Here is a 25,189-nt window from a genome sequence, read left to right as displayed (position 1 = left end):
AAGATTTGGCGAAGGGGAGAAAGAATGGAGGAGAAAGAGGAGGGTGGAGAGAGATGGATTAAGAGACCGAGAGAGAAAGAGACAAAAGGCAGCTGGAAATGCAGCAAAGGGACCCAGAAACCACGACAGACTGAGAGACAAGCGCCCACACTAGCGTACGGAGTACACGGTGGACGAGCTGTGGGTGTTCCGGACTTTACGGTGTTTTTTATTATTAGAGACGACTGACGAGTCCAATAACGGGGCCTCGTGGACTCGTATTAGCAGACCGCGGCAGGAGAAACGCCAGAGCGAAAGAGAAAAAAGAAACCTCGCAAGTGGTTGCGTGTCGGACCAAAGCGCACCACCACACATGGTGGAGACTGGCAATGGTGTCTGACCAATGTTCGCCCTCCAGCGGGCGTAATTTCTCAGGAACCCTCCGTCTTTACGTATGCAGTGGATCCCATCGTGGGGCCGTGGCCATCTTGGCTTTTGAAACTAAGCTTTGCCCAGGAGAGTCCACTGGAAATAAGACTTTTTTGGTGCGCCTGAGGGAAAAGGAAGATGCGCGGGCGGGCATTAGGCGACGTCATATCGGGGGACTGGTCTTGCGCATGGTTGAGACTGCAGACCGCAGACAGATGCAGAATCCTCCGTATTCTGTCGACATGGCAAGCTTTCGACTGCGAAGGCTGTGCAAGCCACGGTGGATCGGGCGAACAAAGATGGACAATGAATGGATGAGAGACAAGGACGGCGGACGGGTCGAGAGTCTTTTTTCCAGAGGGTGGCTGACTCATCACTTTTTCACGCAGTTCAATCCATGGGGAATATTCAAATGGATGACATGACTGTCGGTCATAGAGACAAGGAGAGTCCCTACCCCTTTTCCACGAGGAGGGATGATGCCAGTCAAGGCTAGGTAATCCGTGCCCTTCGCTGCAACGACGGAGGCCCACGGATCGTCGATTGTCGATGACGGCAGCACTCGGTCGCAAACCTCCATCCTTGCCAGGGACACATGAGCGTCTAAATCGTGTCTGCGCACTCCGTAGATTGTAATACTCCATAGTATCTGCGAGCGACAGGGGACGGACGAGTGGATCTATGTTGAAAGACCCCAACTTCCCCGGGACGGTCTCCAGCAAGTGCATCATCGCGGGTGTCCATCTGGCATCTGGCCTCGCAGGCTCTGACAAGGGTTGGTCGATCTGGCCGGTGCCCCACATGAACCCTTCTTTTTGATCCAGAAGGAATGTGTAGAGGTGAAGATTACGGGCGGAATGGCGGGTGGAGGAATGAATGTAGAGAGGAGAGAGTACTACAGAGTACTCCGAGAGAATATCAATCAATCTCTCTTGAAGGGGTCCGTATCACGGCTAGCAAATTGTCTTTAGATTGAAACAAAATATATACGGAGTATGCAAATGTTTAAGAGTATTTTATTAAAAAAAAAGAAAGAAAGAAAGAAAAAAAGAAAAAAAGAAAAAGAAAGAAAGAGAAAGAGACGATAACGGGAGGGAGATAGAAGGGAAAAAAAGGAAACAAAAAGAAGAATGGGATGAACCGGGATTGAACCGGTGACCTCACGATTGCCAGTGAAACTGACTGTCAGACTGAGTGAATCTTCAGTCGTGCGCTCTCCCAACTGAGCTATCACCCCATCAGATTGAAAATTACGGAAAATTACTGTTTAATAAAACAATGACAATCAAATAGTGATTTGCATTGCTGATTATCTTTACTGAGACACTACTGTCGACTTTCACACTTCACCTTCTTCCTAACTTTCGACTTCCGACTTTCAGACTCTCAAGTTCCTCCCGCCTGTCAGTCCAATGTTTACGCGTGCGGGCCCATCCTCGCCCCTGCCCGATCCACGTGACCTCCTTGTGGAATCCATTCATCGCGAGCCAGCTGTAGTCCTTTCGCCTCAGCAAGATCACCCGCCGCAGGAACCGCGCTACGCGGCGGCGATGGTACTTGAGAGCGATTAGCAGGGCGGACTGCCCCATCATGGCAAATTGGCCCGCCAGCTTCCTTCGATACCGCACGATCGACCGCGTGGCCGACACGTTTCCGTAGCGAGCGGCGTGATGCAAAAGCGTGCGCCCCATCATGTCGACTGCTTCGAGCTTCTCCGATGATTTCAGAAAGTATGCCATCGTCGGCTCACTTCGAACGTGCTTGGTGAAATTCATCAATGGGGTCCGGCCAGACTCATCAGCCGAGTCCAGCGACGCCCCGGCGCGGACCAGTTTGTATGCGCAGGCCGACTTGATCTTGCAACAGGCATACCACAGCGCCGTTCGGCCGCCCACGTCACGGTGATCGACGTTCTTCCACTTTGGCAACAGGAAGCTCAGGATCTTGACATATCCGCCGATTGCCGCTAGGTGCAATGCCGACCTATGCCAATGATCTTCGTGTTCTTCGATGTTGAATCCCTCGCGCTGCGCGTAGATCTGGACGATCTGCAAGCTGCCCACGCGACAGGCATCCAACAGCTGTTGAGTGTCCTGAAACTCGTACGCGTGATGCTTAGCACATCTCATCAGCCACTCAACATGCCGGATATTCTGCGCCGCCAGCGCATTGCTCAGTGGCGTGTTGCCCTTTTTGTCCCGGGGGGAGCAAAATGCCCCTCGACTGAGGAGGATCTCCACCATCTGAGGATTTTTGATCTTTCCATCGCTGGTATCGGTCACCATATGCAAAGGTGTCAACCGGGTCAAGGTCCGCGCGTTAACGTCCGCTCCGCGGCTGATCAAGGCCTCGACCAGGCGGGTGTCATCTCCGCAGACGGCCATGTGCAGCGCCGTGACCCCGTTGGAATTCCCCAAGTTCACGTCCGCCCCGGTAACGGTCACCATGTGTCTCGCGCAGTGCATCTGCATGGAGGCGATGGCGTACATCAACGGCGTTCTCCCGTCCACATCCGGGAGATTCAGAAGCTCGGGCACCGCCCTCGCCAGCAGATCCACGTGTGCCGTACTCCCGCGTGTTGCCACATCGTGCAGCAGCGATTGGTTGCAAGTGCCGCGTAATGTCTCTAGCTTTGAATTGAACCCGAGGCGGACCAGCTCTTCGGCCACTTGCGTGTCACCCAACCTCCATCCATTCCCCCCTTCGAACATGAACGCGGAGTAGTAAAATCCAGGCGTTCCGAACGGCACCCCCTTCTCCCGGAGGTATCGCAGCACACCCACGCTTCCGATATACGCGGCAACGTCCACGGGATTGCCGGGAAACATAACCGCGTCCAGAGAGTCGAGAGAAGAAGGAGGATCCCGGATGCATTGACCTGCCCGACTCGGTTTGAATTTGTCGGAGCACAGGAAATCCAGGGTTGTCACCTGATTGGCAAAGATCGCCTGGGCGATCCCTTTTACGATCACAATATCCCAGTCTGTGTTTGCCGGCATCTTCTCACAGACCTTTCTGATAGTCTCTGGCCGACCTTGCTTGGCCGCCCATTCCACCACCGAGCCAACGCGTCTGGGGACGAAACTAACCGCCCTGTTGTACAGCTCCTTGTCCAGCAAGTCATTCATGAATCGGGCAGCTCGAACCGTTGCCGCCAAACTTGATACATCCATGAATTTCGCGATTAAAAGAAGTATTTCGTTAGGGAGCATCAGGATCGACATTTTAGGTTCACGGCCCTGCATCGCCAAGTCCGGCTGTTTGCGCTTCTCCCGATTTTCTCTCATCTTGGCCATCTCCCTATCGAGCACCCGCTGGCTGCGTCGAGACCCCTTGGAATTTTTTTGAGAAGAAGTCATTGCACACAAACGGGGACAGGGTGCTCAAGAAGTCTCACTCACTTTCTGTTTTGAGGTTGGGGAATTCGGGTTGGAGATATCGAGTTTTGAGCGGGTAGCATCCTTTTATAACAAAGGCCTTTTATACTATTTGTAAATGAGGTTCTGCTGTGACTTCTCAACAGATAATGGTATCTTTTGGGGAAGGCATCGGGACTTGTCGTGAAGTAGGCATGCAAGAATGCATGGCCTTGTTTCTGGTCTGTCTTCTGCGGAAGTTGCCGTTCATGCAACCTTAAAACCATGGCTAAATCTTGGTTTGTTATTGGATATCAAGTTGCTGGTTAATGGAGCATCAGGCGAGAGCACCGCTATCCAGCCTTAGGACATAGAGAAGATCTCCTCTAGCGTGGTAAGCGTGTCCCAGGCAACCAACAAACATGCATTGATGTGAATTCACAGTCTTGCTTTTCTTGGCCATCCAACCTTTGTTGCCACATCTATTCACTTCGATCAAGGAGTTGATTGCATTCGAATGCCACTCGGGAAACAGTGAGGGTTCTGAACTAAATCATGTCAGTTTATCAAATATTGCGGTCTTTCTCCTTGTCTGCCTGCCATCTTATGAACTACGAGTCGCGCTCGTCACTCGCTCACTGCCAGGCACCTCCAGCCCATGTGACTGATAGTCGGCTCTCCCAAATTAGATCATCCCAACGAAAAACTAGGCTGGAGAAAATACGCAAGGTCGTTGGGGGTTTGTTGGTGCTTAACGAGTCAGTCGATGCACCCTTTGCTCAAAGATTTCAAACAATCGCATTATTCATGAATCTGGCTAGATCTCGTAAGCTATGTACATCATTTCCCCGCCTCGAAGATGATCTTTTGGGATTTCATTTGGTTGAAATCCTCGTACCTGAGCATGTCAGCGCGATACTCTCTGGGCAACTCCAGGTTACTCGGAACTCACCCCTGCACCGCCTGCGAGAGCGGACGGATATCGAATGAGGCCCAGTCAAGGGCATCCTGCTTTCGGGCCAACAGCTCCAACGCCTCCTCAAAGATGCCTAGCCAATGTCAGCCGCGTCAAGCCCTCTGGCCACTCCGGGAGCGTTCGGCTTACTTCTAACCGGGCATCGGCCCATTTGCAGTTTCAGGTTCTTGCCATACGCCTCATTTCCCGTCCACGGAATCGAGTCGTTATGCACTCCCACGCTGGATATGGTGCCCCACGGACGAAGTAGATCGAACGCCGACTTCAGCGCCGCACTCAATCCCACCACCTCAATAGCCACATCTGCTCCCCGTCCCTCCGTCAGATCCATAACGCGCTGGCGCAGTCCATCGGCATGTGTCTGGAAATTCCACGGCTCGGCCCCGAGGCGTTCAGCCAGCTCCAGCCGGGACGGGACGCTGTCGACGGCGATCAGATGCTTTGGCTTCCATTCCAGAGCGCTGATCAGTGCACAGATGCCCACCGGTCCGCTGCCGAACAGGAGCACGGTGCTTTCCCGGATATCCGTCTGTCCCAGGGCCTGAAAAGCGTTCTTCGCGGCGAAATATCCCGTCGGAAAGATGTCGGCCATCATGATCAGTTTCGTCTCGTCGATAGCGTCCGGGGCGGCCACCAGCGTCGCATCGGCCAGGGGAACCCGCACGTAGTCCGCCTGGGCTCCATCCAACAGCACGCTTCCGAAGAGTCTACCCTTAGCGCATCGTGACGAGAACCCACGTTTGCAGTAGAAGCACTCGCCACAGCTGATTGTGAAGGGCGAGACGACGCGATCTCCTTTTTTGAATTTCTGGACGTCCGCACCGACATGGACGATCTCGCCGGTGAACTCGTGGCCCATTATGAACCCGGTCGCGGATTTTTGGTGTCCGCGGAAGACGTGCAGTTCGCTGGGTGGGGTCAGTTGTCGTACGAGCGATTGCGAGGTAACCTGAGGAGATTGGGGTAACCTACCTTCCGCATAGGGCCGTATAGCGAACGGCGACTAGAGCGTCGGTCGACTCGATCTGGGGTATGGGACGCGATTCCAGGGCGACCTCCAAGGGTCCCTTGAAAACGACGGCTTGCATGGTGTCTTTCATTGCGAGGGGGTCGAGATGTTATGGAGGGAGGAAGGCGTAAGGTGTAAGATAGAGGAGGTGGTACGACGCTGTTCTTGTAGTTCTGACCCCACATCACCGCTGGGCCGAGGCCCGTCATCGGTAGTTGGTAGTTGTTGGCCAGGGATCCATGGTAGCGGCCGGGGGAACGGGGTATTTTGTTGCTGTTTGGATTCTTTGGGAACAAAGAAACCGGGCAAGGGAGTAAAGAGAATGGCAGCAGAGAAAGGGTGGGGGAAACAGAAAAAAGAAACAAAAATAGAAATAAAGGGATTAAAAAGACCATGCGCGACTCGAACGCGCATACACTTCAATGTAAAGATGGGAATGGCACTGAGCACTCGACCATCGAGCTACAAGATCACACTTCGTAAAGCTATTTAGGCACTATAAGTGCAGCCCTTTCTTACAGAGGATCGCATCGCAGCCATGATTATTCCTGGTACTTTGATCGGCATTGCAATGCATAGCAGAGTATACTGGCCTTTTTGATGACTATAAATCAAGTATTACGAAATGACTCTATCGCTTGGAGTTCAAACGACCGACGTAAGACCAATTGTGGAAGATTTATGCAAATGGATGGTTTGCCAGAGATTGTCCTCTCAGTTCGAGGTTATATATCACCAGCTTGTCTGTGCTTGTACCCAACCGACAAACTTTTGCTATGCCTATTTCGGGTTCTCATCTCCCCTTCTTTTTGTTCTCTCTTTCTTTGTTCATTTGTTTATCACTATATTGATTGAAAACCTCTCACTCTTGCTCGTCAGAAAAAGCCTACGACACGTGAAGAACCCATGGCAGCGGGATCACGCGTCGATCCTCCGCGCACCGAGCCTCGGACCGGGACCGTCTGGATCAATGCGGGGCCCCAGAAAGATAAATATTCCATGCTGCTGCTCTATCCCCACCTCCCTCACTCCTCTCCAACTCCTTCGCCATGGCCACAGTATCCCCCAATCCCGTGCCGTTCTCGGAACCGCCGTACCTGCGCGGACTCCCCTCCCCCTACTACACAGAAAGCCACCGTCAATTCCAAAAACGATGTCGCCAGTTCCTGTTCGAGAACCTGCTGTCGCGCGCCATGGAATTCGAGACGGCCGGTGAGGTCCCGGCCAGTGTTTTCCAGAAGTTCAACGAGCATAACATGCTCCTTCCCAATCTCCCCGCTCCCTTGCCGGTCGACTGGCTGAAGCGACTGGACGTTCACGATATTTTGGGTATCCCCCCCCCCCCCCTACCCGCCGAAGCAAGGGGCCGAAGCTGACCCGGGTAGGCGTCAAGGTCGAAGAATGGGATTATATCCACGCCGGAATTTACGCGGATGAAGTGAGCCACCGACCGTCTCCCATTGAATCTAGCTAACCGCTGCAAGCTCGGTCGCTCAGGTCTCAGCACCGGTGGCGGGATCAACGCCGGCTTCGCGTTCGGCATCCCCCCGGTCATCAAATTCGCTAGTCGGGAGCTTCAAGAGCGCGTCCTTCCCGATCTCCTGCTGGGACGAAAGCGAGCCTGCATCGCCATCACCGAACCCGACGCCGGCAGCGACGTCGCGGGCATCACCACGACGGCCGTGAAATCCGAGGATGGACAGCACTACATAATCAACGGGGCGAAGAAATGGATCACGAACGGGATATGGTCGGACATAGCCACGATGGCGGTTCGTACGGGCGGGCCCGGTCCTGGCGGTCTTTCCGTCATCCTCGTCCCCCTGAAAGGCCACCCCGGCGTCACGTTGCGTCGATTGAAAGTTTCCGGACAGGCCACGGGCGGAACCACCTACATCGAGCTGGACGACGTCAAGGTGCCGGTGGGCAATCTCGTCGGTCGCGAAGGCGAGGGCATGCGCATCATCATGACCAATTTCAACCATGAGCGTCTCCTGATCAGCATCGGCGTCACCCGTCAGGCTCGCGTCGCCCTCTCCACCGCATTCTCCTACGTGATGAAGAGACAGGCCTTCGGGAAACCCCTCATGGACCAGCCCGTCGTGCGCCACCGACTCGCCAAGGCTGGCGCCGAGCTCGAGACCCTGTCGGCGTTCGTCGAACAGCTGCTCTACCAGCTCTGTCATCTCAGCAAAGCCGAAGCGGATCTCCAGCTGGGCGGAGTCACCGCAATGGCTAAAGCAAAGGCGGGCATGGTTCTGAACGAGTGCGCCCAGTGTGCTGTCTTGCTCTTCGGTGGATCGGGCCTGACGGCTTCGGGACAAGGGGAGCTAGTCGAGGCTATACTACGGGATGTACCGGGTGCCAGGATCCCCGGCGGCTCGGAGGACGTACTCCTAGACCTGGGGATTCGGCAGCTCGTGAAGATATACAAGACGCAGGAGAAGAGGCTGGGAGAGTCGAAGCTCTAGCTAGCTAGTCGGTTTAGAAATGACAATCAGGCATGTTGATTTAACTTCATACAAATTATTTAATAATTTAATTTTCCACCAAATCCATCGATTTCTAGGACTCCCGTAATGAAGTACCCCGGATTCACCTACTATCTGCCGAAGGCAACGTTTCTAACTTGCATTCATTATTTTCCCTACCTGAGGCCCGCGTTAATTCACCCACACACGATCCACCACGGCGGGTCCAAACCTTTCCCTTGATATACCTCTTTCCCCTGCTGTCTCCCACATATCTTTCTTTCCTCTTACCTCACATATATACGAGCCGTGTTCTTCTACGCAAATATAGCGGACTGGGCAGGTCTGTTGGGGATTACTGACCTGGTCTCTGCGCTCTGCATCACGCGAGTCAGAAAAATGGTTGTGAGGATTAAACCATGGGCAGGTGAGATTTCCTTCTTTCTTCGGCTTCGACTCTCCCACCAGACCAGTCTGGATCCTGCTTGAGTCGTGCTCATCTCCCCCAGTGTCACGTCTCTATCCTGGCCTTGTCACGTCTCTTTTCTGCGCTTTTCAAGACCATTTGTGTAGACAACATGACCAAGGCAAGCAGAAGCCTTTTAGCTCATAGAACGTTTACTAATCGATATATCCTAGGACAACCACACTTGTTTCCGCTGCCGGAAGCGTGGGCACATGCAGGATCAGTGCCCAAAAAACAAGCCCTTCGAGAATATTGCTGAGGCGGCCGCCATTGCGGCTAGACAGCTTGAGGTAAGACGTGGTGTGTCCATGGAAGACTCAGGGTCATTTGAAGCCTGTTCAACACCCGCCGTGGCCCAAGAGAAAGCGCGGCCCTCCTCATGTCGGCCCTCCTCTGTCCGCTGTTGCTGAGCCGGTTGCTCCCCTCCCCGCCGCTGTTCAGCTGGTTGCTCGTCATCCCGCCCCTGCCATTTTCGGCGCGGGTCAAAGTAACCAGGTCGGCAGCGAAGATGACGACTATGATTACACTTGGAGTGACGAGGAGCCTCCTAGCAAGAGGATGTACCAGGATGCCAAGATGACCGACACAGTTGCCGCCTCCCCCATCTTCGGCGCGACTCAACCCAATGAGCTTGATGATGATTTCGAGATTGACCTAAGTGAAGACGAGGCTATGTCCCACGATGCCGGTATGGCTGACGTGCAGGACTGGGACTAGACTCGAATATATTCGGGATGGTGTGTCGACTGACCAGTTTCAACAGGTCCTCAATGATGATGTCTTTTTTCTTTATGTAGTGGAAAAGGAAGTTTACCGTGGTGATTGCGAGCCGGTGCCTTCGGGCCAAAAAAGTTAGTCATGATCAATACATAAATTATTTTCGATCAACTTAATCATCGGGATGTCATTCTGAGAAGGCAGAGAAATGTTCGGTGTAGGGACGCGCCTGTGCGGGCTGATCAAGTTGTCATCCGTGGTGACTGTCTATATCCGAGATAGGACCATCTATCATCATGATTTTCATCACTGGCTCTACTTCCATCTCAGTCAAGTTTACATTCGCTTCTATGGGTTTGGTAGTACCCACCTGGTCGCTAACAGGGTTAGCACGTAGGCATCTGATCAAGATCGCCGATTGGGAGCTCCCCTGGTTGCAATCCATTACAACAGCAGGGCCTGTACTGTACAACGTCTTACATTTCATGTCCATCCCTCCAACCTTCTCCTTTTGATGTCTTATTCACAGTTGGTTAGATTAATTAACAATTATCAAAGTTGACTCATTTTTGATTGATGAGCGTTACGACGAATGTTCTCTATGTCAAGAACGCCATAAACAACAACGCAGCCAAGCCAAGGGACACCCTGGACGGGTGCGAAAGGGCAAATAGTCAATGATCATCTAGGGCAGGTCATCGTGCTGAAACCCCGAAATAAATGATGTTCTGGGGACAGTCAACTTTGTTGGTCTTGCTGGGTTGGGTCTGTTTTCCGGGTTGAACCTGTACAAGAATCTGAAGCTAATAATTAACAGGTCTATGCTGCTGTTGCGACGGCTGCAGACTGTTCGTCGAGAGTTGAATAGGATCATCATTTTTACCTTGCTGAGCATATGTAGAAATTTACATACGTACCTTGGCAGTTGATCCGGTCCCTTATTCCGAGGTTGTGCCTAGCTGAGGAGTTGGCCAACAGTAGAACGCTGCAGCAGATAACCCCATTGCAGGTTGCTAGCTTTCATAAGAATCGAGCACACCCTCGTGCATATTGAGAAACATCAAGAAACACTGGTCAAACCCTGCTCTCATGGCATTTTGCGCTTAACCCTAAAGGATCATAGTGCGACTTAATGAAGGCACTTTGTTTCGCAAACTATAGACTTCTCGATTCGCCACGATCTTATCGAGTTCCATCAGGTCTGCATTGTTTATCAGCATTCCCTTTATTCAAGTGCACCGTCCTTGGTCTGTTATAGGCGCCGCTTATGGGCCTGGTTTATTCTCGGAAACATGAAATAACACCACATGAACAAAGATGTTGGACCGAACCTTACGGGTGCGGATAGTTCGATAATTTTGGACATTGCTTTGCATGAGGAATGTGATGAATTCGGGATAATAATTCCCTCCAATAATCGCGTGACCGATGACTCCTGATCGGTTTGTCAGGGACGATCTGCTGGTTGACGCTTGGTTGATTGGTTACTCTTCGTGTGCTTTATGAGGGGGTTGTGTTGCTACCCTTCGACCTCAGGGATAGGATTGCGCGTTCATGTCGACAACACAACAAAAGTCTGACAACCTCCTGCCAAAAGACTGTATCATTCAATTGACTGAAAGTAGCATAATAACTGTCTATAAAATTGAACACTAAAAATCCAATATAACATTTGCAAGACAAGGGTAATCAAATCAACGAACAATTGTATTGTAGCAACAAGAATGGGATATAATAATTCATTAGCCAAAGAGTACCTGATAGCATGGTATAATCCACTATGCAGGCATGACATAAAAGCCGCAAACCAACGCTGTCCGGTACCATACAAAGGAGATATATCAAGGGAGGCCGAATATCTTGCTTCCCAACATGCGGTCTCCAACCACGCTGCTTCCAGCCACCATGAGACCTCGGGTTCACAGATATCGCATTTGTCTCGTATTATGTACCTCGATGATGTTTAAATCAAGAGGGTTTTGCGCTTTCCATCGCTGTATTCGCCGGGTTACGTGGGATTGTTCAGTCGTCGCAACAGCAGCATAGACCTGTTGATGATTAGCTTCAGATTCATGAACAAAGCAAGCGGTTTCGAACATTCTAAGCATCCTGTGCACGCCTCTTCACAAAGGAAACAACAGCAGGCCATCATCAAGCAGGACATCAAGCATCCGCGTTCCTTCTGGGGCTCCTGCTGGGGGGGAGGCATCTGTTGCATCGGGTATGGCTGAGGGGGAGGAGCGTACTGTCCGCCGGGCGGAGGGTAGCTTGGAACAGTCAGCTAATTGGAACGCTAGCAGTCCGCCAGAGTGAAAAGAGTGACTTACTAGCCCTGGGGAGGTTGTTGATACGACATGTTGATTGTGCGGGTGGATGGGTGGGAACGGAGGACTTGCGAACCAGGGAAAGCAGAAACGGCGGAAACAGGAGTTATAAAGGAGAAGGGGAGCCAGCCAGGCAGAAGAAATAATTCTCAAGGGAATGCTCATTTCTCAGCCCTGCTGGTGGACACATCGACCCCCGAGGGCGCCGACTGTGTCTTGGCCTTCCTGCACAGGACTCCACCTCCGCCATAGCGATTGGATCTGGAGATGGAGTAAGATTAATAGGTTGGACAACCCCCTTCCGAACCGACTTGTGCGACGGACGCTTGGCTACAGGGGGATGTTTGCGTTTGTGTTTGGATTGTCATGCAGAGGGTGGCTGTGGCTCGTTTCCTCTCGTCCCCCAGTGTCACCGCCGATTGGTTTCAACCCATCTGAAAACTGTGGCGCCTAACCGCCAAGGGAATGGAATGCCAAGGCCAAGAGAAACAACTCATAGGTGTCTCCAGCATGGAGCGCGTTGGGCAATGTGGCTGAGGCAGATTCCAGAATGGCATTCCTTCTGGGCGAAACGATCCAAAAGTTCAAAAACCCTTCGGGGCTTGAGACGCCAAGGCTTCATCCCTAGCACTATTGCCTGTGGAGTCGAGTTAGGGTCGCCCCTTAAGGCTGGTTCTCCACTTGGGCAGGCCAGTCAGACCCGGCAACCGATATTGATATCCCCACTATTTGTGGCACTATTGGCTGTCATTTGCTGTTGCCTAATGGAGTTTCATAAGTACTGCAATAACCGCCAGCAAGGGGGGCCGACTTTCAGTGTCATGCGGTCGGATTGTCGTGTCTCCTGGATCGCCCCTTGTTCTGCCTTTGGGGAGGAGACTCACTTCAGAGAGTTGTAGCCATAGGATAAACTGATGTTAATGAATTGCATAGCCACTGCCCCATAGGGACTTCGTCTCCATGCAGATTCTAACAGAATAGGCCGCCCTGCCGTAGTGTTAAGCTCCATCCGTGGCTGACACTGTCGGTTGAATTGGGGCGTTGACTGGGGTCGGTCCAACGACGGGCCACGATTAGACGCCCTGTCCTCCGTGAATCCGAAATTGTAAGTGATGACAAGCCGCTAGAGGATGTGGGATAAAAATAGCCACCGAATTATGAATTTTCGGTTGCAACTTCAGTCCTCGACAGACAACCGCCGTCCGGAGGGTTGACACTTGACAGTATGGAAGATCGGGGCATTCGTCGCGAGGATGATCTTCATTGCTACGGAGACTACTCATGGAGAGGGCGCAGTCCAGCATAGCCTGGTGTAAATGCAGCAATGCATATCTTTGTTGAGCCGTGATATGAACGGTCGCGTGGTGATCATTATGAGTTATGACAGATGGGAGCATTCTCTGTTTCCATTTCGTCCATCAATATGAACAGGTACCAGCAAATGCGTATCTTTTGGAGGTCGATCAGGGATCACTCAGGGGTAAAGACCCACTAGGAACATGGAGTCTGGACTCTGGATTTGTCGAGTTGTTTGTTTGTTGTGGCTACTAGTTCCTGATGGACTGTGTAGAACGGCAAAGCCCACCGGGTTTTATGGGTCAGTAATAAGCGATTGCACTGTTAACTAGTATATGGGTCAGTAAGGGGTCCAAATCAACAGCACGTACGAGTACGGGGTATAATGTCTACAATGGACAACGGTTGTTGCTCGTGGGGGATATCAATACGGAGTAACGCTCAAGTGAAGATGAGAATGACGTTTTGCCCTTCAAATATCGTCGATATGTGCTTGGTGAAAGACATGAAGTTTAGGGGTAGAAATAACTTGTATTATCATAGCAGACCTAGGATTAATATTAGTATTCTATTTGAAGCTGTTACTCTCATACATAATGTCTATCTCGGTAAAATCATGGTGTTTCACTTCCCGCACATCGGGCCTGTACATGGATAACTCGCCCTCCATCTTCCACCGTTTTTCATTACTCGTCGCCCAAACAGTAGTTATTTGCCTATTAATTGCTCAATATCTTTACACTTACAGAGCCACTGGCGAATAATCGCTGATCGTTCGCCTGCTGAGAAGCAATTTCTTTCGACGTCTACATGACGAATTGACCACGCCATTTGCAAAAGTAAGAAGTTCTACAGTTTAGCAGATTACCATCAAAGACTCGTTTAGTTTCCCCTAGAATTTGTCTGGCTTCGAATACTGTTGCTGTTCCTAGTAACACATAAGCAATGGCCGGATTTTCTTGCGTCAACTGTGGAAAGCCACTGAGACTAGGCCACAAATCTATCTCATACCGAGATTGGTTACTTTGATCATTACATCTTTTGTATTAGAGCATCGTTCCGTTCCTCATCAATCCTCGCGATTCCTCTTACTTCCCATCACTTCTTCTCGTCATTCTTCATGCCTACAAAAACGCAACTCAAGTCCGGGAATGGTGGTCTTCTGAGTAGGCATCTCCAAAGCTGCCCTTCTTACCGTCGAAGACATCCTCCATGAGACCTTCCAGGTCCTGAGGGACGCAGAAAAGACCATAGAAAAAAGGTTGAGAGGACCATCCGCGAGCTTGAACAATGTCTGTCTAACTAAGTCGTGCTGATTGAGCATTCGTCGACTTAACGTATCCCCTTCTCACGAATGTCCAACATAACCTTTCACATCTCGTTTGCTCAACCATCAAAAGAAAGCTCGACAGCGATGCATCACTTTCACTCTTACGAGTTTCACTACCGCCGGTTGGTCCAACCTTCCTTCCTTCAGTTATTAGCCTCAGCATCCCAATGTATGTAGTTTGGTGCTCGCGCAGCTAGATTGGCCGTGGCAGCGGTCTTCGAGACCTTCTATTAATTGAAACACGCTACGTATCGGCTAGCCTATCGGGGAGCATATGTGCATTCCGATAACACGAAAGCTAAAAATTTATCATCGCATTATATGTAGCTCCCTAGATCTGGAATCTATGACGCAACGGAAAGGTGTGGTCACACTGCTATTAGAGAGCCATGAACTAGGCGAAGAATTATTGCTCACCTCGCAAGTATACGGATTGAAGTTTTGTTATTGATTTTTCCTCCTTGCGGAGACCTTGGAAAACTGTGGAAGTGATCAATCATTTAAGGGTATATTGTCATTAGCCCCCTCAAAACCCATTGTGGGTCACTTTTCCATGGCTGACAGACGGCCACATGGGTTGCAGCTTGTCGTTATAAAATATCTTCTTTACAGCAGTCTAATGTGGTAGTCTGAGCTCTGCTTCAATTAGTCCCAGAACCTTGGAAGATCTTTTGACAAGCCAGGACCTGTCCATATGGAGAACAAACAACAAAACGACACAGATCCTATAAGTTTAAGAGCATCTTATTTAAGTGGGAAAGGAAGCTTATATTGGTTAAAAGCCTAGGTGTTCAGAGGCTCAGTGCGTAGTGAAATTCCTCATATTCAACCAAGAGCCATACAACAAGAAGCTGCAGAGATGATTTGGGGATCAAGGAATATAGAACAATTGGCCTAGGTTGACTACATAAGTGACAGCACAGCTAGCACAACTCTTATCCCTGTCAATCACTTATTTACAACTGGACACCGGTTCCACTGTGTTCTACCTTCCAACTTTGACTTAACTCATACTGTTCACATTCTATTCACTACCACACGATTTCTCCGCCTTCCCACTACAATCCACTATCTTTATCTCTCTCGCTCCCCTGGCCTCTCTCACCTCCTACTTCTCCACCATACTACCTGTCTCACCCCTACTTTTTTCCTTGCCTCTTTCCTCATTTCTTATCCCACTTCCGCCTGTCGCTATGGCCGGTAGGCGTGGCTCAACCCGCGGCCGAGGACGTGGTCGGGGACACGGTCGAGGGCGCGGTGCTGGGACAACTGCCGGTTCAAAGAGGCCCAGGTTTGAGGATGACAGCGAAAACGAGGCCGTTACTCCACGACCAACATACAAGGGAAATGCACCTCTGTTGGTTTTTTTATTCGTCCGGCGCCAATTCTGGATTGACATCGACGGGAAGACCAAGAAATTTCAAGCCATGAGGAGCGCGCCACCCGATATGCCTAAGTGGAATAAACCGGCTATGCCACAAACCCCGGTTGGAATGACGTTTGACCTTGAGCATAAGGAAATCACTACTAGGGGCAAGGACAACGTACTCGCCTTAGTACGTCAAGCATACACGAGGGTCTCTCTGTCGCCACGTCTCCAGGCTCCATATCACAGGTTCATAGACAGCGGAGGCGCAACTATTGCCTCGGAAAGTTTCTGTCTGGATGAAGACTATAAGTCCAAGACCTTTCTTCTCTCAACGATGCCCTCGTCGCGTATGGCGAGGAAATGGCGAAATGGAGAGAAGCTCGTGCCGCGTGGGAGAAGGAATGTATTGAAAAGGAATGGGAAGCAGGCAACTCTGCTATCTTTCGCAAGGCACTTCCGGGCGATATACTTGAGATTTGCGCAAATGGTATGACGAATTCGACCCCGACACTCCTGACATCTGGTTTGCGGGCACACTCTGGGACGGCGACACCGAGCCCAGCCTGTTTTTCTCGCAGCACCACGTTCGAGATGCTTCATTTGGTGACACCTGGGCTAGCAAGCATCAGCTCTCTATCAAGAGCGCATCAGTGGTCTGAACAAGAAGATCGAAGAAGAGTCCAAGAATGAGGAAATGCGTGCCAAAGACCAAGCCAAAGAACGTAACAAACTGTGCCTCTCAGTCTTCTGGTCCCACGTCCTCTGAGCTAATGATGAAACTTGGATGCCCTTCTCCCCCTTCCCCATCTGCCTCTCTTAAAGAAGAGGAGGATTTATCCCTCAGCACCGTGCCTGACGACTGCCTCGAAAACTTTGTGTTATGGTGCATTGAGCGTCACCAACACTAGCTGCGAAATGATGCCGCCACCCGCGAATTTCTCGGTAAATCGAAGGACCTCACTGTGTCAAAGTTCTGCAAGAAGCTCAACATACTCAATGCCGACGAGTTGCACACTAAGGGCTGGTTGCACGCCGATGGGAATAGATCGCTTGGCAACATGATCCGAGTGGATTTTGATCAAACCAAATTTCCCTGGGGCGTCTCCTTCGCGAAGTTGGTTGAAGTACTGCGTGCAGACTGGGATGACCGCAGCGGAAGCCTCGCACCGAAATTCAAGGTCACCCCGAAGCTTATTTATTCGAAGGAAGCACGCGCATGTCTAGTCAGGATAGAGGAGACCTACTTCGCCAGCCCAAACCTGATCAACAAGGATCTGCTGGATTGGCCGTTGGATGAATGGGGGCCCTTAGTCTCGAAGCTTTACAATAAGGTCATCGCTGGCTCGGAATCCGTGCTCTAGTCGCTTTGTTGGCGCTTTCCACGGCCTTGTTACGTGAACCAATTTTTTTCCATTTTTCGCGCGTCGGCAGCTGCAGGCTTCGGAAATTCGTGTTCTTTTTGTATGTACGAAGGCATGTCTTTTGACGAACTGCAGGGATATTGTTAGCTATGGTTTACCAGTCTAGAAGAGGTTGATATTCGACGTGGTTCCAACTTTTTAGAGTCGGAACAGCGAACGGTAGTTAGACCAATACCTGTGGCAATGGTCCATTTACTGGCACAAGCATGTTTTCAATTTTGACGTTGGATCGGCCACCCGCCATTGAACCGTCTCCTTATAAAGAATCAACCGATCAAAACCTACATTGGGTATCGCAGATGCAGAGGTCTCGCTTAATCACATCAGAGTGTGACTTCTATTCCCCCAGAAAACCGAGGCCAACCCCTATAGCTCCTGGATAAACCAAGAAAATGCTTGAAGTCTGAGAAATAAATAATATGTTGTCCATGATTAAATGAGAGCTCGATTGTATCTTGTCATCTATCCCGAGCCAGTAAATTCAAGATTCCAGCCATAGTAGATCCCACCTAAACAGTCTCAAAGCTCTCTCCCTTCAGCTGTGCATTGCCAACGTATCCCTTAGCGTTGTGCGTCTGGGGGGTTGAGACTCCAAGTCTGCTGCTGGCCCTTTCCATCCTCATAATACAACCAGTTCTTCTGGGAGTCCTTGATTTCACTCTCGCCGTTGTCCCAGTCATAGAAGAACCACAGGGTGCCGTCACCGCAGAAGTTCTCCATCTTCTCGTAAGTATCTACTGTTGTTAGCTTCACTCTCGATCTATCCGTAAAATCCCTACCAAGCCTTAGTCCCACAATTGGGGCCGAAACGAAGAGCCTCTTAGTTTGGCCCCAACCCGATACGCCCAAGTCCGACACATTCGTCATCATGTTAAAGCCTGGATCCAACACTTTAAATTGACCGCTGCATTAATTGGCCGCGGATCTCTGGTCCTGGGCTGAGTTTCATGGCAGGGGTAGGATGCAGGATTCATGACATCATTAGTCATCTAGTGCAAGCTCTGGAACTGTTCCAGGAGCCTGTGAGGGATGTGTATCTTGGTCTTGATTGGTTGTCATTCGGTAGCATGTCTGGATTTGTTGGGTGTAAGTGGGTGAAGGAGTGTTTCCAAAGGATGGAGGATGTCCCTGCCGTGTCTTGGGACAGATGATTTGTTGGACAACTAATGCCGTATATAGAATCAGAGGCCGGATGTTACTCACTATCTTTTGGTTCTGTTGGCTTAGTGACAAAGGAGTCATGTTATTGGGCTTTGGTGCGGCAATACACTTGATTCCACGTCCTCGGCTTGTTTTTCACTGTTAGCTAGGGGGGACCAACGAAGATACCATTCTGGTGTCCTTTTACAAGGATCGTGGGAACATGACTTATCCATCCCATTAGCAACCTACACGGTCTACAGAGTACACATGAGCACTTACTCGGCTTGATTCATGGCCTTGTCTTGAACATGATTATTAGTGTCTTTCATGTGAAGTACCGCTAGGCAGCGTACCTTCTCTGTGAGCCCGCGGCCTTCCTAGTTGCTTTTCAGATGAGGACCGTCATCCCGCCTAGAACGTCCTGACCTCGATGAGTCGAAGGTCATGTTCAACAGATTGAGGACCAGCTCGCGATCCCAAACATGTCGTATCTTTGTTTTCTCCTGTTAGGATACAAGATGTGGACACGCCGTACAGCTACAAGTTCTAATGAGTTGGATGTTTTCAATAGTTCCATGACAGGATGTATTTACATGATATGGTACTTTTGGACAGGACAGACAGCGGAGAAAAAAAACTTCCCGACGACGTCAGACGAGATTCTCCAACGAGGGATATGCCCGCGACAGCACAGTCCAACTCTGTGAAAGGGAAAAGCTGGAAACGGGTTCTGATGGTACAATCATGCCCGACAATTCGAAACCCAGCTTCCCCGCCATCGTGTCATACGCAAGATTGACAGGCCATTCGATCCTTTGCGTCTGATCGGGTGACAATGGTTCTCAGATATTGACATGTGTTACATTTCGGAATAAACTAAGTGACACAAGTCACCAAGAATCTGCACGAACCGCGACTCGATCGCACCGCGCGATCTAGAGGCCAGCACATTCGGTTACATTTTCATTTCTCCTGCATACCGATGGGTGGCTGGAAGATGGCGAAGAACTGGCCAGCCACTTGGTGGAATCAAGAAACAAGAAAGAAAAAAACAAACCTGCAGAGGTTACGCCGGTGAGTCCAGGGGATACAGGGGTACTCCGACAGCAGAAGCGAGCCTGATCGGATCCCCGACCACGGAGCCATGGAGGGGCACTCGCCCAAAGTCATGTCCCTGCACCGTGTGGTGTTGACGGTTGATAAGGCGTGGGCCAATAACGGTCGGGGCATATGGCATGTTCTCGGCCACGTGCCCGGGAGACAGGCTCGGCTGAGTTGATGCCGTGCGGGAGAGGGCCTTAATTGCCTGGACTCTTAATTGCGACTGAATAAAGTGATGAGCAATCGGCCTTAAGGCTGCGAATCACCGTGCAGAAGGACGCCGCATGCCAAATCGGGGTGGGCCATCCTGCAGATCTTCGCAGAGTAACCAATGGCACTGCTTTGCTTGACACAGACTAGTCCCCATGAGGACTAGCGCCGTTAGTGCCCCAAACTGCTGAGAAGCCGAGGACCACAGCCAATCAGGGCGCGGCTGGCGGGCATGCGGGCAGGTCACTGGGGAGCCTGAGGCTGCCAGGGGGACCCGCCTTCTCCGCCTTTCGTCCGCAACGTCCATTTTGTGATACTCTTGCAAGTAACCAACCCCCTTCCTCCCCCGTCCTTGCACAAATCCACCCATATCTCCCGTCAATAGCTCCTTCCTCTTCCAACCATGCAATGGAATCACTCGGCAGCTACACGTGGGACAGAGGACCCGGAGAAGCGGCCGATGCTTGAGTATCGGCCGCCAGATGATCCGGTCACTTCCCACGTTGGCCACGATATAAAGACCGCCTTCTGGGAGCCTCGATCATCCTCGACTATTTCCTGGCGCAAATCCATCTGCATCACTCTCCTCCTGCTCGTCATGAGCATCCTCTCCCTCGTCACCTTCTTCTCTCTCGGGGTGGGCATCTCCGGCCTGCCCCACGGGCCCGCGAAGACCGCCGAGAACCCCATCAAGAATGTCGTCGTGCTGGTGCAGGAGAACCTGTCCTTTGACGTCTTCGCCGGTGGCCTGACCTACAACCCGGACATCGACGGGCTGGTCAAGACGGGTTACTGCAATCCCGCCAACGTGTCGGATCCCACGTCGGAGAAGGTGTGCGCACAGCCCATCGCCAAGAACGTCGCCCCCGACGATCCCGATCACAGTATTAGCGGCGGCAACCAGCAGGTCTACAGCACCTACCATCCCAACTACAAGAACGATGTACCCGACATGCAAGGCTTCGTCACCGAGCAGATCGTCTCGTATGGCCTGCACGCTGACCTGTCCCGCGCCGCCGAGGTCATCAATTACTACACCCCCCAGACCGTGCCCGTGTTCAACGCCATCGCCGAGAACTTTGTACTCTTCGACCGCTGGTTCGCCTCCGTGCCGGGGCCCACCAACCCCAACCGTGCCTATCTGACCTCCGGCACCTCGCACGGCCACGGCACGAACGACGACGACTTCCTCACCTCGTCGCTACCCCAGGTCTCCATCTTCGAGCAGCTGTCCGCCGCCAACGTCAGCTGGATCAACTACCAGAACACCACGGACTCTGGCTTCCTGCCCGATTCCCAGTTCTATGAGTGGACCGCCCGCTCCGGCAAGGACAAGACCAATGTCAAGAAGCTGGACCAGTTCTTCCGGGACGCCGAAGCCGGCACCCTCCCGCAGTTCACCTGGATCAACCCGGAGTGCTGCTCGTACATGTCCTTCCACCCGCCCTCCCCCATCAACATGGGCGAGGGCTTTGTCAAGAGCATCTACGAGGCTGTGCGCTCGTCCCCCCAGTGGAACGAGACTCTCTTCATCTTGACCTTCGACGAGCACGGCGGCTTCGCCGACCACGTCTCGCCGCCGGAGAACGTGCCCGCCGGCGACAAACTCACCTACACCGAGAAGGCCAAGGACGGTCGCTCCACCACCTTCCACTTCGACCGCCTGGGAATCCGCGTGCCCACCGTCCTCATCTCCCCCTGGGTCGGCAAGGGCATCGTCCAGAACAGTCCTAAAGGCCAGTCCGGCGAGTTCACTCACACCTCCATCCTCAAGTATCTGGCCGACCTGTGGAACTTGGACGTCCTGACCCCGCGCGTCGAATGGTCGCCCAACTTCAAGCACCTGATCACGCAGAGCTTCCGCTCCGACACCCCCGAGGCGTTGCCCGCTCCGGCTTCTTCTTAGAGTAGATGATAGATGATGGATGGATGGATGGACCGAGTTGGCTATTTGTCCACTCGATAAATAAAGTACAGTACGCTACAGTACATGGCCACGTAAATGTGACGAGAAGAGACGAATACATGATTAAACATTCCTATTCATATGTCTATTATACACGCATAAATGCTATTCTAGTATAGTTATAAAAAAAAAAGCAATCGCTGAATTTCAAATCAAAAGATCCCAAAGCGCTTCCTCCCCTTCGTCGATCGCGATCGCGACCGCTGCGTAATCGCCGAATTGCGCGTATTCACGCGGTCAATATCGTACGGGCTCGCTTCGTAGGTGCCTCGCAACTGTCCGTCGTCGCTACTCGTCGACGCGGTATCCGCTCTCTCCAGGTCATGTTCGTGCTCATGCTCATGCTCAATATCCACACCCTCTCGATCCACCACGGCCTCACCTTCCTTGTCAGTCACTTTCTCCTCCTCCCCACCAGACGTCAAGGTCTTCTCCGCCAACTTGCGCACAAACGCATCCGACTCCGCCGAATACTTGCACTTCTTGCGCACCGCCGCTCCATACTTATAGAAGATGAACGGGAACGGGAGACACGCCAGAGCTAAGAAGGCAGGAATACACGACGCCCAATGAATGCCCAGGTTGTTGTACATGTACGTCGTGAAGAGAGGAAACCCAGCGCCGAAACACGATCTGATGATAGAGTTCGCGGCGAGGACGCTAGCCGCGTAGATAGTGTACGCGTCGATCAGGTACACCATGATTCCCAGGAAGACGAGGACCATACCGAAGCCGAATGGGGCGGAGGCGATGATGGACACGATCCAGTGGACGTTGGGGCCGTTGGTCCAGGCGAACCAGAAGAGGCCGATGGGGATGGCGACGGCGCCGACCATGGTAGGTGGGAGGCGGGCCTCCGGGGGCGCGAAACCGCGGTGTTTCTGGTGTTCGCGGACGTAGCGTTTATTGTCGTACATGTTGCAGCCGACGGCGATCATCATGCCGGTCATGACGCCGAGGAAAGGGAGCGAGCCGATGCCTTGGCTCCAGCCGCGAATGTTCTGGAAGACGATAGGGAAGGCGTCGAAGAGCATGTAGAGGGTGCCGTAGATGATGGCCATGTAGATGGAGAGCAGCAGGACGATGGGTTCGGCGAAGAGGAGGATCCAGGGGCGGAGGAGGGAGGAGCCGAAGGCCGTGGCGACGGAGACGCGGCCGCGCTCGAGGTCCAGTTTGCTGCGGTAGATGTGCTGGCCGGCGCTGAGCTGGGTGAGTTTGTCGGCGCGTTTGCGCAGGAGGACGGGCGCGTAGGTTTCGGGGACGAGGAAGATGGTCACGATCCAGATGAGTCCGGTGAAGGTCGCCAGGAAGCCTTGCACCCAGCGCCAGCCGGCGTTTTCGCCGAGGAATCCGCCGATGACGGGGCCGAGGGTTGGTCCTGCGGGGTGTCAGTATGCGATTGAATGTTATATGCTGCTATACAAGGAGAAAGACGTACCGAGGAAAGGAGCGCCGGCGAACAGACTGGTTGCCAAACCGCGCTGATCAGCGGGGAAGATATCGGCGATGACACCACCCGCATTGGTTAAAGGCGAGGAGCCAAAGGACCCCGCGAAGAAGCGCAGGATGATCAATGACCAGCTGTTTTGCGCACCGGCGGCCCCCGCGCAGAAAGCCGCCAGGGCAAAGTACGAGATGAACATGATGATCTGCCGCCCGATGAGCTCACTCAGCGGCGCCCAGACCAGCGGCCCGACGGCAAAACCCAGCACGAACAGGGACACGCCCAGCGTGGCCAGCTCCTGGCCGATACCGAAAGACTTGAGGACTTCCTCGATGCTGCCAGCATACGCAGAGGACGCGAGGGAGACGCCGAAGGTGGCCAAGGCGACGGTGATGGTGTAGGCCCATTTCAGGTTCTTGCCGAAGAGCATAGGGTTGCGCGGATCGTTGGGGATCCATTCCACGATGAACGGATCATCGTCGGTGCCGGCGCCCACGTAGGGATACTCGATGATTTCGGAGGTCACGACGCCCTGGTCGACGAGGAGACGCCAGTGCGGGATCCGGTGGGCACGAGGGGCTTCAGCAGCCGCATCTTTGGATGCCATTCCCACGAGATGTTGGAGTTGGTGCAGGAATCAAGGAGGACATTGCCAGATCGATTTGCGCCGGGCGATGGCGACAGGCTCTGGTTTTAATTGAATCCATCTGGTTAGATTGGCCCCTGCGACCGAAAAATCTGTCGAAGCAACTCAGACGTTTGTGTAATGATGACAGAGAAAACTTGGAGAGGGATCAGACCACGACGCCACCCATTGGCCGTGATTCGCATGGAGGCCAAACTGTCGCTCCGCTGTGGATCGCGCTAAAAATCCCGTTTATCCGTTCGGCTACGAGTTCGGCAAGCCGACCTACGTACTGACCGAGGATCTGCTCGTATGGTATTGCGGTATAGACCGTACGACTGTTGGGCTGATGATAGTCGGTAGTTGCGGCATGAGACTTGAGAGTCTGTACGGACGGAAGTTTGGAGACTCGATGAGAACAAGGGAAACCTTGCTCAACACGTGATGGATTGCTGGTGGATGACTCAGCCCTGCCTTTTCCCGATCGGGAAATCGTGTCTATACGCCTCTTCATGATCAGGACTGTCATTGCTGCCTTGTTCCCTTTGAGGCGGGGAAAGTTACATGGGAGGGTCACACGTTCCTGATAATGTGGTCGCTTCATGATCATGGTTACACTTTGGCCGTAGAGTCAACTTGAGCTTGAGTATGCAAGACGGCGTTAAGGGTTCAGGCTGGCGTTCAGCTCGGTCGTTTGACTCGTTTGTGTCTTGGGGAGTCAACGGTGGGGGGTTTGCCGGCTCTCTCTCAACGACTGTTCTCGCGGGGCTTCTCTTCCTTTTGCTACCTCGACTGGTCGGTTGGTTGGACGTCATGATGACGGGGAATGAGACGTGAAATGTACGCGGGAGAGTCCAAGTATAGAAATTATAGAGTGAGAGTGATATAGCGAATTGTATATGAATATTTGTCGCGGAGTCGGATATGACTGTAGGATGATGACAGGTAGTACGTAGTATTAATTAACGTTCGGAGCAGAAGCGGCGGAGCTAAATAATCCTTAACCCAAACCCTAAAGCCTTATTTCTCCTGCTAACCTCCCATCGGGTAAAAAGACATACAATGCTAGGGAAATCTAAAACACATAAAAACGGAACCTGCCATAACAAACTAGTAGACCCCTAGAGAGCAATTGTTGCTATTAACAGAGAGTTATATGTGCGCCTATGCCCTACGTATAACTTGGCTATATCAAAAAAAAAAAAAAGATAAATAGACCTTGAGATACGCTATTAGAGCATTAGGTAGGCCTTAAAATACGATAGATATCACCTCGGGTCATGTGGCTTGAAGGTGATGTGTGAGAGAATCTGATGCCCCAGGGGAGATATTAGTAGAAAGCTTTAAGAAAGCGTCAGGATCTAACCGCGTGTCTCACAGTATCGCAAGAAAGAGAGTCTACTTCTTCTTTATAATATTAAGAGATGATCATGACCGAGTCCACCACTCGGCCACCACCCCCAAGATGACAGGTTGATAATTGAGATCTACTTCCCTGCGGATTATAGTATATTGCAGGAGTTTCCTGGAGATGATTGATGGTTGGAGATGGTTCTC

The 25,189-nt window shown here is 52.0% G+C and overlaps 8 protein-coding genes across 8 annotated transcripts; 4 read left to right on the top strand and 4 right to left on the bottom strand.

The window, feature by feature from the left end:
• Window positions 1–1,754: 1,754 nt before the first annotated feature.
• On the bottom strand, window positions 1,755–3,767 carry KD926_006837 (ankyrin repeat domain-containing protein; the record flags this gene model as incomplete). The annotated part of the gene is made up of 1 exon (XM_053099850.1): window positions 1,755–3,767. The coding sequence occupies one exon, from the start codon at window positions 3,765–3,767 to the stop codon at window positions 1,755–1,757; it is 2,013 nt and encodes a 670-aa protein (XP_052956422.1).
• Window positions 3,768–4,604: 837 nt separating this feature from the next.
• KD926_006836 (alcohol dehydrogenase family protein) lies at window positions 4,605–5,840 on the bottom strand (the record flags this gene model as incomplete). The annotated part of the gene is made up of 4 exons (XM_053099849.1): window positions 4,605–4,662; window positions 4,717–4,813; window positions 4,870–5,648; window positions 5,713–5,840. 4 exons carry the CDS (start codon window positions 5,838–5,840, stop codon window positions 4,605–4,607), a joined length of 1,062 nt encoding a protein of 353 aa, XP_052956421.1.
• A 958-nt stretch (window positions 5,841–6,798) lies between these two features.
• Window positions 6,799–8,220, top strand: KD926_006835 (acyl-CoA dehydrogenase family protein; the record flags this gene model as incomplete). The annotated part of the gene is made up of 3 exons (XM_053099848.1): window positions 6,799–7,078; window positions 7,135–7,187; window positions 7,234–8,220. The coding sequence occupies 3 exons, from the start codon at window positions 6,799–6,801 to the stop codon at window positions 8,218–8,220; spliced, it is 1,320 nt and encodes a 439-aa protein (XP_052956420.1).
• Window positions 8,221–8,898: 678 nt separating this feature from the next.
• KD926_006834 (uncharacterized protein) lies at window positions 8,899–9,403 on the top strand (the record flags this gene model as incomplete). The annotated part of the gene is made up of 2 exons (XM_053099847.1): window positions 8,899–8,976; window positions 9,020–9,403. The coding sequence occupies 2 exons, from the start codon at window positions 8,899–8,901 to the stop codon at window positions 9,401–9,403; spliced, it is 462 nt and encodes a 153-aa protein (XP_052956419.1).
• Window positions 9,404–15,546: 6,143 nt separating this feature from the next.
• KD926_006833 (uncharacterized protein) lies at window positions 15,547–17,083 on the top strand (the record flags this gene model as incomplete). The annotated part of the gene is made up of 2 exons (XM_053099846.1): window positions 15,547–16,209; window positions 16,631–17,083. The coding sequence occupies 2 exons, from the start codon at window positions 15,547–15,549 to the stop codon at window positions 17,081–17,083; spliced, it is 1,116 nt and encodes a 371-aa protein (XP_052956418.1).
• A 621-nt stretch (window positions 17,084–17,704) lies between these two features.
• Window positions 17,705–18,013, bottom strand: KD926_006832 (uncharacterized protein; the record flags this gene model as incomplete). The annotated part of the gene is made up of 2 exons (XM_053099845.1): window positions 17,705–17,877; window positions 17,923–18,013. The coding sequence occupies 2 exons, from the start codon at window positions 18,011–18,013 to the stop codon at window positions 17,705–17,707; spliced, it is 264 nt and encodes an 87-aa protein (XP_052956417.1).
• A 1,987-nt stretch (window positions 18,014–20,000) lies between these two features.
• KD926_006831 (putative phosphatidylglycerol specific phospholipase) lies at window positions 20,001–21,503 on the top strand (the record flags this gene model as incomplete). Its single annotated transcript, XM_053099844.1, has 1 exon — window positions 20,001–21,503. One exon carries the CDS (start codon window positions 20,001–20,003, stop codon window positions 21,501–21,503), a length of 1,503 nt encoding a protein of 500 aa, XP_052956416.1.
• Window positions 21,504–21,715: 212 nt separating this feature from the next.
• Window positions 21,716–23,614, bottom strand: KD926_006830 (MFS transporter; the record flags this gene model as incomplete). The annotated part of the gene is made up of 2 exons (XM_053099843.1): window positions 21,716–22,941; window positions 23,002–23,614. 2 exons carry the CDS (start codon window positions 23,612–23,614, stop codon window positions 21,716–21,718), a joined length of 1,839 nt encoding a protein of 612 aa, XP_052956415.1.
• Between the last annotated feature and the right edge of the window lie 1,575 nt (window positions 23,615–25,189).

This window comes from Aspergillus affinis (assembly GCF_023601865.1).
Source record: "Aspergillus affinis strain CMG 70 chromosome Unknown NODE_38_length_267853_cov_87_405585, whole genome shotgun sequence".
Lineage (NCBI taxonomy): Eukaryota > Fungi > Ascomycota > Eurotiomycetes > Eurotiales > Aspergillaceae > Aspergillus > Aspergillus affinis.
The sequence above is the reverse complement of the archived record's forward strand: the minus strand, read 5'-3'. Positions and strand labels throughout refer to the sequence as shown.